At 39.3% G+C, this 12,554-nt stretch overlaps 1 protein-coding gene across 6 annotated transcripts in view; it reads right to left on the bottom strand.

Annotated features, from left to right (window-relative positions):
* The window catches only part of NEK11 (NIMA related kinase 11), a 313,205-nt gene extending 302,058 nt beyond the window's left edge, over nt 1–11,147 (bottom strand). For 3 of the 6 annotated variants that reach the window (XM_064378689.1, XM_064378693.1, XM_064378690.1), the window contains exon 1: nt 10,879–11,147. In XM_064378689.1, coding sequence (XP_064234759.1) covers nt 10,879–11,048 — 170 coding nt within the window. In that variant the 5' untranslated portion in view covers nt 11,049–11,147. The remainder of the gene's footprint in view (nt 1–10,878) is intronic. The other 3 variants (XM_064378694.1, XM_064378692.1, XM_064378691.1) reach the window with 3 other exon arrangements.
* Nucleotides 11,148–12,554: the final 1,407 nt, after the last annotated feature.

Genomic DNA, 12,554 nt, shown 5'->3' with positions numbered 1-12,554 from the left:
ATGGATAAGACCAAGGGGAAAATACAAATAAATTAGATAGTACGCAGAAACAAAGTAAGGTAATTACCACATTGAGCTAGAAAGGGAGTCAGGCAGTGGCCACTCCAACATCTCTGAGTGCAACCAGCCACATGGATATTCCAGCATTGTCTTGTACTGTATACTAGTTGTTTTATGTGTATTGATTTAGTCTTCCAGACTGGAAGCACCTGAGGGCCAGGCCTTCTCTCCTGCGGCTTGTTTCCTCTCTCATGCTGAGCCAAAGCGAAGGTTTAATATTCAAATTGTATTAAAAACAGACTATAGCAGAAAACCAACTCTGCATAGTAAGATCACTGTATCTTAAATGTGATAATTTTTTTAAAATCATTATAACCAATATTTTATGCTGATAAGATGAATGTTGAAATTCACTGAGGCTGTGGCCATGATTAATTACAAGTTCAATCATGTATTTTAGGGTAAACCTATTTCCTTAACATCTATTTTCTATTAAATTACATGCACTATGCTAATGTTAGGGGCCAAAGTAATTTCTTGGCTGATGAAGTCTTTTGGGTTTGATTTTTTAAAAAAGCTACTTTGAAATAAATATAAAAAATATAAATATAAATGAAATGAATAAGAAAATAAAATGAATAAGAACTAGCACAATCTTTTCAGGACTATGACAACATAATTAGAGCAGAGTGTCTATAATCATGAAAGAAAATATTCTCAAATATTGTTATATGAATTTCGTGATGCATAATAAAGGAAAAACCTCTATCTCATTCACTATGCATTTTAACAGTTTAATTTTATTCTACTGTGATAATGAAAAAAGGGATGCCAGATATTTATTCCAAAAAGAAAACTCTCCAAACATGCATCAAGCAAGTGTAATGTCTGTAGCTTTTATTTTAATCTCATAGCTAATTCAGAAAGTCAATAAAAAATGTAAAGGAATATGGTATTTACATTGTAATTAAAGGTCACCTAATATGCAAAATGTCAATGGTAGAGTGATGCCCCCAAGTGGCAAAATGGTAAATTGCAATACTTTGATGGAAAAGTTGTTAAGTACTATGTACATACAGCTGTTCCATTTTGTCAAGTTCTTTGATTAAATCTAGAAATGTATATAATGAATCTGTATTTCATAGGAACTAGTCATAAGTCCTACAGACTTTATGGTCTACCCTAGTCATTACTTTAACACTGATACCAAGGGATAGTCTTATATCTTCCTTATGAGCTCAAAAAGTTAGGGGTGTATCTGCAAAACAAAAAGGGAAGTCAGATGTATTCTGATGTGTTAAGGGAACAGCATTTAGACCATTATAGAAATCTCTATAAAGTATTCATCTTCTATCCCCCTCTAACATTAGCCAATTCCTTATGTTTGTGGTCTAGTATGTAAAGCAGAATTTAAAACCTTATCTAGTCAAATTGCTTGGACAACGATTAGTGCTAATAACAAGCTTTGCTCACAAACTAAGGTTCAAGTATCAACACTAAAAAAAAAAAACAAGTTTAGTTTCCTGCCTCCATACGTATATTAAACATAACAATCACTGATGAGTTGATATCTTAGCTAAAAGGTTCACATTCTGAGAACCAATTTATTTTGAACAGCCATAGAGATATAAAAGATGACAGCAGAATTGTTACAATCTCAAGAAATATCCTTGAATACGGTTTTAAAATTACATGCCTGGTTTCAGATTGCTTTATTTGGGAGATTTTTCTCACTTAAAAGTAATGCCAAAAAAAAAAAAAAAAACCTTCCATTTATTATAAGTGTCCAGTTGCAGTAATTAGGTGGTAATTAGCTAAAGTTTTGTTAGGCTTCCTTTGATTATTCCTTTAACTTGCATTGTTTATGATTAAGGTGAATCTGTGCTGTTTTTGAGGGATAATTATGAGCAAGGCAATGTGATGTCTAAATCTTATATGAATAGGCAGATATCATATTCTTACGACAATCCTATGAGGTATTATACCCATTTTAAAGATGAGAAAACCAAAGCTCAGATTAGAATGTGCATAATCTAGACGTCACATTAAGAACAGGCCTGGCTTTACTCCTTGACTTGTTTACATCCAAAGCTGGGATTTTAACAATGACACCATTTTGTGAGTAGTCACATTTGTCTCTTTCTGATTTTAGCAAATGATTCCAAAAGCAAATGTCTACAAAGGTCAGTAGGTAGTGGAAAGCTGATGCAGATGTATGTAAGAGAGAGTGAGGAGAGGTAGGAATGTGGCTAACTGGAGAATATAGAATTTGTCTAAAGGAGTAGCTGCTACTTAGCGTTAGCAGCCCATTGTGGCTACACAGGCACTCATGTTAGCAAACATTACCAAATCTTTTATTTTTTTTTTTAGAGAAGAGGAAATGCTTAATTTGTATGAGCTCCTCATTTTAAAATACTGACTCCTGGCTGGGTGCAGTGGCTCATGCCTGTAATTCCAGCACTTTGGGAGGCTGAGGCAGGAGGATCACCTGAGGTCAGGAGTTCAAGATCAGCCTGGCCAACATGGTGAAACCCTGTCTCTACTAAAAATACAAAAATTAGCCAGATGTGATAGTGCCCACCTGTAATGTCAGCTACTTGGGAGGCTGAGGTGGGAGAATCACTTGAACCTGGGAGGTGGAGGTTGCAGTGAGCCGAGATCGTGCCAGTGCACTCCGGCCTGGGTGACAGGCTCTGTCTCAATAAATAAATAAATAAATAACAAAACTACCTACTAAAGAAACATTACCCAGGTCGAACAAAACACATCTGAAAGCCAAATGTGGCCAATATGCAATACGTTTTAGATTCTAATGACAAATGATTCCTTTCCCAGAGATTCTGGACTAGACCTTCTGGTGCCAAATGATTTTTGTCCATTATCCTCACCATTGGATTCATTCCACAAACACAGACTCTGTCTGCCATCTTCAGCTCCAGTCACGAGTTTTAAGATTAGTTCAGGTACAAGAAAGATCACTAACAAATCACTAACCAACCAACCAGCCCCAGCACCACTGTTTCTCTCTCATTTTCTTTCTCTCTCTCTCTCTCTCCTCCCCACTGACTATAAACACACTCATTCATTATCTCAAGTCTAAAGGTTTCAAGTTTGATTTTCATACATTTTATTTAACATCCTTTTAATCAACTTTTTAGTTCTTCTGTGAATCATCTTAAAATTGTTCACATTCCTCATTAGTTGAAGAAACCAAAATTGGGTATGATCCAACAGTGTAGTTTTTAGAAGTATTGGGCTGGTTTAGGTCTCACTCTCAATGTTTCTTTCCATAAAGGCTCTCTAGTAATTGTCAGAAATTTATCATCCTATTCTAAATGGCTAGAAGAGCACCTCTAGGATGACAGGGAAAAAATCCTTTTCAGTTAGGAGTCATAATGCATGTTCTAAGGACCTCAGAAAAATGCCAGCTCTTTTACTATTCCTCATGTAGAAATTGACTAAAAACTAGAAATTCTAGGTAATTGCAACTTTTAAAAATTCTGGACAGAGACCATTTAAAAGGTTGATTTTTAAAACAAAGTAGTAACATCACTAACATTTAACTTTACAATTCCTACGACACATGGAGATGTAGAAAAGTGTTTATCACACTGATTTAAAATCCACTCTTAAATATCCAGTGGACAAAAGCTGGAAGAAGTTAGAGTAGCCTTAAAACCTCTGAAGAAAACAATATATTATGGGATGAAAATGTGGTCTTCTGGGGTTAAGGGCTGATATCTTGGATCATTCTTCCTTTTGCTTTCTGTTCCTCCCGTATTTCTGATATGCAGGTTTCTTATCCTAACTTCAGTTCCAACTTTCTTTCCACTGCAGCAAATTAAAAAAAAAAACTTTATGCCAAAAATGCAGGTTTATCTGTAAGGGAGGTACTGTCTATTAAGAGTTGTTCTCTAGTATGAAAGTGTATAGCGTCTGATCATAATCAAAAGAGAGGGGTGACAAGGGGGTCATCAATATAAGCTAATTTCCAATGGGAGTGCCCATTTGGTTTAAGTATTTAATCTGAGGGCTTTCTCAGATTAAACGGAATTTGAAAATCTCTCCCATGGAAAGGCTAAAGAAAATTAATACTGTACTTCCTGTGGTACACCCTATTCATCTCAAATGTGAATAACTGTTTATTTGCATTTTGTAACATTTCTAAAAATAGTCATTATGAACAATTCTTATTTTCTCACTCAAGAAGTTCCAATCAAGTTAAGTGGAAGCAATATTGTTATTGAGACTGTGGCATGGCCAAACGTCTTATTTTCACATAATCTATCCCATTTTCCTTCTCACTTTATTCACCTGCTAAAATGTCTTTAAACCTAGTATGAAAGATTAATCAGGGAGCATTCCTATCTTTACAAAATACTTGCTGTAATATAAAGAGCAAAGTAGACATTGCTCTGTGTTCTTTTTTTTTTTTTTTTTTAAACAGAGTCTTGCTCTGTCATTCAGGCTGCAGTACAGTGGATCTCGGGTCACTGCAACCTCCACCTCCAGGGTTTAAGCGATTCTTGTGCCTCAGCCTCCCCAACAGCTGAGGTTACAGGCATGTACCACCCTGCCTGGCTCATTTTTGTATTTTTAGTAGAGACAGGGTTTCGCCATGTTGGCCAGGCTGGTCTTGAACTCCTGACCTCAAGTGATCCGCCCACCTTGGCCTCCCGAAGTGCTGAGATTACAGGCATGAGCCACCACGCCTGGCCTGCTTCATGTTCTTAATCAGCTAAGACCTGCAAACAAAAAGCAACCTACTCAAGATTCATAAGAAGACTTTTGGAGGGTTTCAAGATGGCCGATTAGGAGGAAGTCGGGATCGCAGCTCCGAAAGAAGGCGCAGAGGGTGAGTGGACGCCGCATTTCCAGACAGATTTTTACTGACCACAGACCAGGGGATTAACAGGAGGAAGAGCCGCACGGGTCACCAGCGCCGCTGGTTTGAGCGGAGCGGCGCGCCGCTTGGCCTACGCCCTGAGGTGGGGGGCGGCGGATCCACGTACAGAGCGAGAGAGACTGAATCACCTCTGAGCCAGCAAGGGGAGCTGAAGCAGGGATTCAAGCCAGGACACTCCCGGGCAAGGGCGCGCCACGAATCTCAGAACCGCTGCTTTGGCTGATGCAGCGGCTCACAGGGCAGCAGATTTTTACTGCCCACAGACCAGGAGATTCACAGGTGGCGAAGCTCCACGGGTTGCCAGCGCCGCTGGTTGGACTGGCACGGATGCTCTGCCTGCACCCGAGGCAGGGAGCAGCGGCCCCTTGTGCAGAGTGAGCGAGACCGGATCCCCTCTGGGCAAGCAAGGGGAGCTGAGGCAGGGACTCAACCCAAGAGTTTCCTGGGCAAAGAGGACACCTCCGGAAACACGGCTGAACACGGGACGGTCCAGCTCTGTGGAGGAGGGGCGTCACCCACCGGGAAACACCCTGCAGTTCCCAGGACAATTAGCCCACAGCAGCTCAACGAAGCCACTGCAGGCTGAGTGTGACTAGGCTGCCACCTTGTGGGCAGGGAAAACCATTGCAACAGCGGAAAATCATAACGCCCTAATTCCCTGGGACAGACCACCTAGAGGGAAGAAAAGGGGGTTTATGAGTTCAGCTACTACAGACTTAAAATTACCAAAATCAGAAAGACAGCAACTACAAAGTCGATAGGTGGATAAATCCACAAAGATGGGAAGAAACCAGCGCAAAAAGGATGAAAACACCCAAAACCAGAACACCTCTCCTCCTACAAGGGAGCACAACTCCTCACCAGCAAGGGAACAAGACTGGATGGAGAATGAGCGTGATGAAATGACAGAATCAGCTTTCAGAAAGTGGATAATAAGAAACTTCCGTGAGCTAAAAGAACATGTTCTAACCCAATGCAAAGAAACTAAGAACCTTGAAAAAAGACTTGACGAAATGTTAACGAGAATGGACAACTTGGAGAGGAATATGAGCGAATTGATGGAGCTGAAAAACACAACACGAGAACTTCACGAAGCATGCACAAGTTTCAACAGCCGAATTGACCAAGCAGAAGAAAGGATATCAGAGGTCGAAGATCAACTCAATGAAATAAAACGAGAAGGCAAGATTAGAGAAAACAGGGTAAAAAGGAATGAACAGAGTCAACAAGAAATATGGGACTATGTGAAAAGACCTAATCTACGTTTGATAGGTGTACCTGAATGTGACGAAGAGAATGCATCCAAGCTGGAAAATACTCTTCAGGGTATTATCCAGGAAAACTTCCCCAACCTAGCAAGGCAGGCCAATATTCAAGTCCAGGAAATACAGAGAACACCACAAAGATATTCCTCTAGAAGAGCAACCCCAAGGCACATAATCATCAGATTCGCCAGGGTTGAAATGAAGGAGAAAATACTAAGGGCAGCCAGAGAGAAAGGTCGGGTTACCCACAAAGGGAAGCCCATCAGACTTACAGCAGATCTCTCAGCAGAAACCCTACAGGCCAGAAGGGAGTGGGGGCCGATATTCAACATCCTTAAAGAAAAGAACTTTCAACCCAGAATTTCATATCCAGCCAAACTAAGCTTCATAAGTGAAGGAAAAATAAAATCCTTTGAGAACAAGCAAGCACTCAGAGACTTCATCACCACCAGACCAGCTTTACAAGAGGTCCTGAAGGAGCCACTACACATAGAAAAAAACAACCAGTACCAGCCACTCCAAAAATGCACGAAATGGTAAAGAGCATCAACACAATGAAGAATCTGCATCAACCAATGGGAAAAACAGCCAGCTGGCATCAAAATGACAGGATCAAATTCACGCATAACAATATTAACCCTAAATGTAAATGGACTAAATGCCCCAATCAAAAGACACAGATTGGCAAATTGGATAAAAAGCCAAAACCCATCAGTGTGCTGTATCCAGGAAACCCACCTCACATGCAAGGATACACAAAGGCTCAAAATAAAGGGATGGAGGAAGATTTACCAAGCAAATGGAGAACAAAAAAAAGCAGGAGTTGCAATTCTCATCTCTGATAAAATAGATTTTAAAGCGACAAAGATCAAAAGAGACAAAGAAGGACATTACATAATGGTAAAAGGATCAATGCAACAAGAAGAGCTAACGATCCTAAATATATATGCACCTAATACAGGAGCACCTAGATACATAAGGCAAGTTCTTAAAGACTTACAAAGAGACCTAGACTCCCACACAATAATAGTGGGAGACTTCAACACACCATTGTCAATATTAGACAGATCAACGAGACAGAAAATTAACAAGGATATCCAGGACTTGAACTCAGACCTGGAACAAGCAAACCTAATAGACATTTGCAGAACTCTCTACCCCAAATCCACAGAATATACATTCTTCTCAGCACCACATCACACCTACTCTAAAATTGACCACATAATTGGAAGTAAATCACTCCTCAGCAAATGCAAAAGAACGGAAACCATAACAAACAGTCTCTCAGACCACAGTGCAATCAAGTTAGAACTCAGAATTCAGAAGCCAACCCAGAACCGCACAGCCTCATGGAAATTGAACAACTTTCTCCTGAATGTTGACTGGATAAACACTGAAATGAAGGCAGAAATAAAGATGTTCTTCGAAACCAACGAGAACGAAGACACCACATACCAGAATCTCTGGGACACATTTAAAGCAGTCTCTAGAGGAAAATATATAGCAATAGGTGCCCACATGAGAAGAAAGGAGAGATCTAAAATTGACACTCTATTGTCAAAATTGAAAGAGCTAGAGGAGCAAGATCAAAAAAACTCAAAACCTAGCAGAAGACAAGAAATAACTAAGATCAAAGCAGAATTGAAGGAGATAGAGACACGAAAAACCCTTCAAAAAATCAATAAATCCAGGAGCTGGTTTTTTGAAAAGATCAACAAAATAGACAGACCACTAGCCAGACTAATAAAAAAGAAAAGAGAGAATAACCAAATAGATGCAGTAAAAAATGATAAAGGGGATATCATCACAGATGCCAGAGAAATTCAAACCATCATCAGAGATTATTACAAACAACTCTATGCACATAAACTAGAAAACCTGGAAGAAATGGATAAATTCCTGGACAGTTGCCTCCTCCCAAGCCTAAACCAGGAAGAAGTCGAAACCCTGAATAGACCAATAACAAGGTCTGAAGTCGAGGCAGCAATTAAGAGCCTACCACCCAAAAAAAGCCCAGGTCCAGATGGGTTCACAGCCGAATTCTACCAGACATACAACGAGGAGCTGGTACCATTCCTACTGAAAGTATTTCAAATAATCCAAAAAGAAGGAATCCTTCCCAAATCATTTTATGAGACCAACATCATCCTAATACCAAAACCCGGCAGAGACTCAACAAGAAAAGAAAACTACAGGCCAATATCCATGATGAACATAGATGCAAAAATCTTCAATAAAATACTGGCAAGTCGATTGCAACAGCACATCAAAAAGCTTATCCACCATGATCAAGTAGGATTCATCCCGGGGATGCAAGGCTGGTTTAATATACGCAAGTCTATAAATGTAATTCACCACATAAACAGAACCAAAGACAAAAACCACGATTATCTCAATTGATGCAGAGAAGGCCTTCGACAAAATTCAACAGCCCTTTATGCTAAAAACTCTCAATAAACTAGGTATTGACGGAACGTACCTCAAAATAATAAAAGCTATTTATGACAAACCAACAGCCAATATCATACTGAATGGGCAAAAACTGGAAGCATTCCCTTTGAAATCGGGCACTAGACAAGGATGCCCTCTCTCACCACTCCTGTTCAATATAGTACTGGAAGTTCTAGCCAGAGCAATCAGACAAGAAAAAGAAATAAAGGGTATTCAATTAGGAAAGGAGGAAGTCAAATTGTCTCTATTTGCAGACGACATGATTGTATATCTAGAAGACCCTATCATCTCAGCCCAAAATCTCCTGAAACTGATAAGCAACTTCAGCAAAGTCTCAGGATACAAAATCAATGTGCAAAAATCACAAGCATTCCTATACACCAATAACAGACTTAAAGACAGCCAAATCAAGAACGAACTGCCATTCACAATTGCTACAAAGAGAATAAAATACCTAGGAATACAACTAACAAGGAACGTAAAGGACCTGTTCAAGGAGAACTACAAACCACTGCTCAACGAAATAAGAGAGGACACAAACAGATGGAGAAACATTCCATGTTCATGGTTAGGAAGAATTAATATCGTGAAAATGGCCATACTGCCCAAAGTAATTTACAGATTCAATGCTATCCCCATCAAGCTACCAATGACCTTCTTCACAGAACTGGAAAAAACCACCTTAAACTTCATATGGAACCAAAAGAGAGCCCGCATAGCCAAGTCAATTCTAAGCAAAAAGAACAAAGCAGGAGGCATCACACTACCGGACTTCAAACTCTACTACAAGGCTACGGTAATCAAAACAGCATGGTACTGGTACCAAAACAGAGATATAGACCAATGGAACAGAACAGAGGCGTCGGAGGCGTCACAACATATCTACAACCACCCGATCTTTGACAAACCTGATAAAAACAAGCAATGGGGAAAGGATTCCCTGTTCAATAAGTGGTGTTGGGAAAACTGGCTAACCATATGCAGAAAGCAGAAACTCGACCCCTTCCTGACACCTTACACTAAAATTGACTCCAGATGGATTAAAGACTTAAACTTAAGACCTAACACCATAAAATCACTAGAAGGAAACCTAGGCAAAACCATTCAGGACATAGGCGTAGGCAAGGACTTCATGACCAAAACACCAAAAGCATTGGCAACAAAAGCCAAAATAGACAAATGGGACCTAATCAAACTCCACAGCTTCTGCACGGCAAAAGAAACAGTCAATAGAGTGAATCGGCAACCAACAGAATGGGAAAAAATTTTTGCAGCCTACCCATCTGACAAAGGGCTGATATCCAGAATTTACAACGAGCTAAAAAAGATTTACAAGAAAAAAGCAAACAAGCCCATTCAAAAATGGGCGAAGGATATGAACAGATGCTTTACAAAAGAAGACATACAAGAGGCCAAGAAACATATGAAAAAATGCTCATCATCACTGGTCATTAGAGAAATGCAAATCAAAACTACATTGAGATACCATCTCACGCCAGTTAGAATGGCGATCATTAAAAAATCTGGAGAAAATAGATGCTGGAGAGGATGTGGAGAAATAGGAACACTTTTACACTGTTGGTGGGAGTGTAAATTAGTTCAACCACTGTGGAAAACAGTGTGGTGATTCCTCAAGGACCTAGAAATAGAAATTCCATTTGACCCAGCAATCCCATTACTGGGCATATATCCAAAGGATTATAAATCGTTCTACTATAAGGACACATGCACACGAATGTTCATTGCAGCACAGTTTACAATAGCAAAGACCTGGAACCAACCCAAATGCCCATCGATGATAGACTGGACAGGAAAAATGTGGCACATATACACCATGGAATATTATGCAGCCATTAAAAATGAGGAGTTCGCGTCCTTTGTAGGGACATGGATGAACCTGGAAACCATCATTCTCAGCAAACTGACACAAGAACACAAAACCAAACACCACATGTTCTCACTCATAGGAGGGTGTTGAACAAGGAGAACACATGGACACAGGGAGGGGAGCACTATATACGGGGGTCTGTTGCGGGGGAGTGGGGGGGACAGCGGGGGGGGGAGTTGGGGAGGGATAGCATGGGGAGAAATGCCAGATATGGGTGAGGGGGAGGGAGGCAGCAAATCACACTGCCATGAATGCACCTCTGCAACAACTTTGCATGTTTTTCACATGTACCCCAAAACCTAAAATGCAATAAAAAAAAAAAATACAAAAAAAAAAAAAAAAAAAAAAAAAGAAGAAATTTTACTTACAATTCCTCTCCTTGTTTGGCTTTCTTGTCTGAAACCAGATAGACAGTTCCAAAACTTCCACTGCCAAGTTTCTGTTGAAGCACATATCTTCTGGCAATCAAGGTGTTTGGATAAGTGGAAATGGCTGTTGATCCACTCACACACTTAGCTGCCTCTTGGAATTTCAGCATTGCTCCAAATAAGAGAGAACTGGTTCATTCATTTATAGAAACAACATTCAACTCTCCTAAGAAATGGTCAGATTCATCCAAACAGTGTTGGTCAATGCCTTAAAGATGAGAAGTTCAAAGATCAGGTCTAAAGGATGCTAGGTGATTCCTAAGACAAAGTGTAAGTTTCGACAGTGATATCTGCACCTTGATCAGCAGACTGACTGAATGACACCATATTGGTTAACAGCTTGAAAGAAAAATGTTAAAAGGTAGAGATACCACAAATTCTAGTAGAAGGCAGTCTTTCACAGGAAAAGCCTCCCTTTGTACATTGAAATTTGGCAGAACTGAATTACAGCCACCTTTCTACAAATTTCTGGGATGTATATCTGTTTTACAATCAATAATTTCTTCATTTATTTAAGATTTATACTCACCACCTACTTATAAAAGAATCAAAATAAAAGAACACTATCACTTCCTTAAATCTATATATCTGCATCAACCTTTTTGCAATGCCCTCTTCCCACCTTATGGTTACTTTGGTTTACAAAGAGTTAGGATTAAACCAGGAATTATCAAATGCTGTTTCCTTTAGATTTCTTTTTTTTCTGTAGATGTTAAACCACAGTTTTTGCATTTATTAGAATAGATGCAAAGAGGGAGAATGATTCAGAGGGAATTTTTTCCCATGCTTAGCAAATTCTAACCTAGTTTCTGACTGCTATTGTACACATTGTGTACAATCTCTCTGGATTAAAAACAGGAAGAGTTACAAATTCAATTCAAACCTAAAATTGCATTTAATGTCAGTGGAATATAAATGTTACAGATAATCTGTAATTCCTCAGGAAGCTATGAGAGAGATGTGGCAGTTATGAGAGGCAGGATTGCTTCATATGAGTAGGTACAAAGTCAAGCCGCTTTTATTTCATCAGAACGTTAAATGTTTTGTTAGTTATTATGAAAAGTGTGCTTTCTAAAAAATATATATAGAAATATATTTTAAATTGAAAATTGTCTACACGCTGGAGTTAGGTTTTCCTGTTTAACAATTCCAAAGCTAGGAGACAAAAACCTATTGTTTTTAAGGATGGCCAATGGGCTTTACATGGTGGTGTCGGTTAACCACAAAAACTATGAGAGCAATTAACCACAAAAACCCTCAAAATACTGGTAAATGCTCATTTACAACATTTTCCTTCTTAAAAATGTATTAATCAGTTAAGTTGTAACCAGTGAGATTAGTTACCAGCTTTTTTTCCCCCCTTCCAAAGACACGTTAGTAAAATCTGTTAAGAAAACAACCAGAGAACAGGCCTCTAAATGTACCTTTTGTTTGTTTCCCCTTCACTGTTATAAAAGTGATGCCATCTGGCCATACTAAGCTGTTTAAATAAGTCTTTCCAACTGAAAAGGGTCCTTTGGGTCACTCAGTAATTCTCATTTTCAGATTTCCTTTAGGGAAGGACAGAATTAGGGACGGACAGAAGAGTTATGAGAAGTTCACTTCCGGCGGCTCCT

This window comes from Aotus nancymaae, unplaced genomic scaffold, assembly GCF_030222135.1.
Source record: "Aotus nancymaae isolate 86718 unplaced genomic scaffold, 86718_ANA_hifiasm-v0.15.2.pri h1tg000019l, whole genome shotgun sequence".
In the NCBI taxonomy this organism is placed as follows: domain Eukaryota; kingdom Metazoa; phylum Chordata; class Mammalia; order Primates; family Aotidae; genus Aotus; species Aotus nancymaae.
The sequence above is the reverse complement of the archived record's forward strand: the minus strand, read 5'-3'. Positions and strand labels throughout refer to the sequence as shown.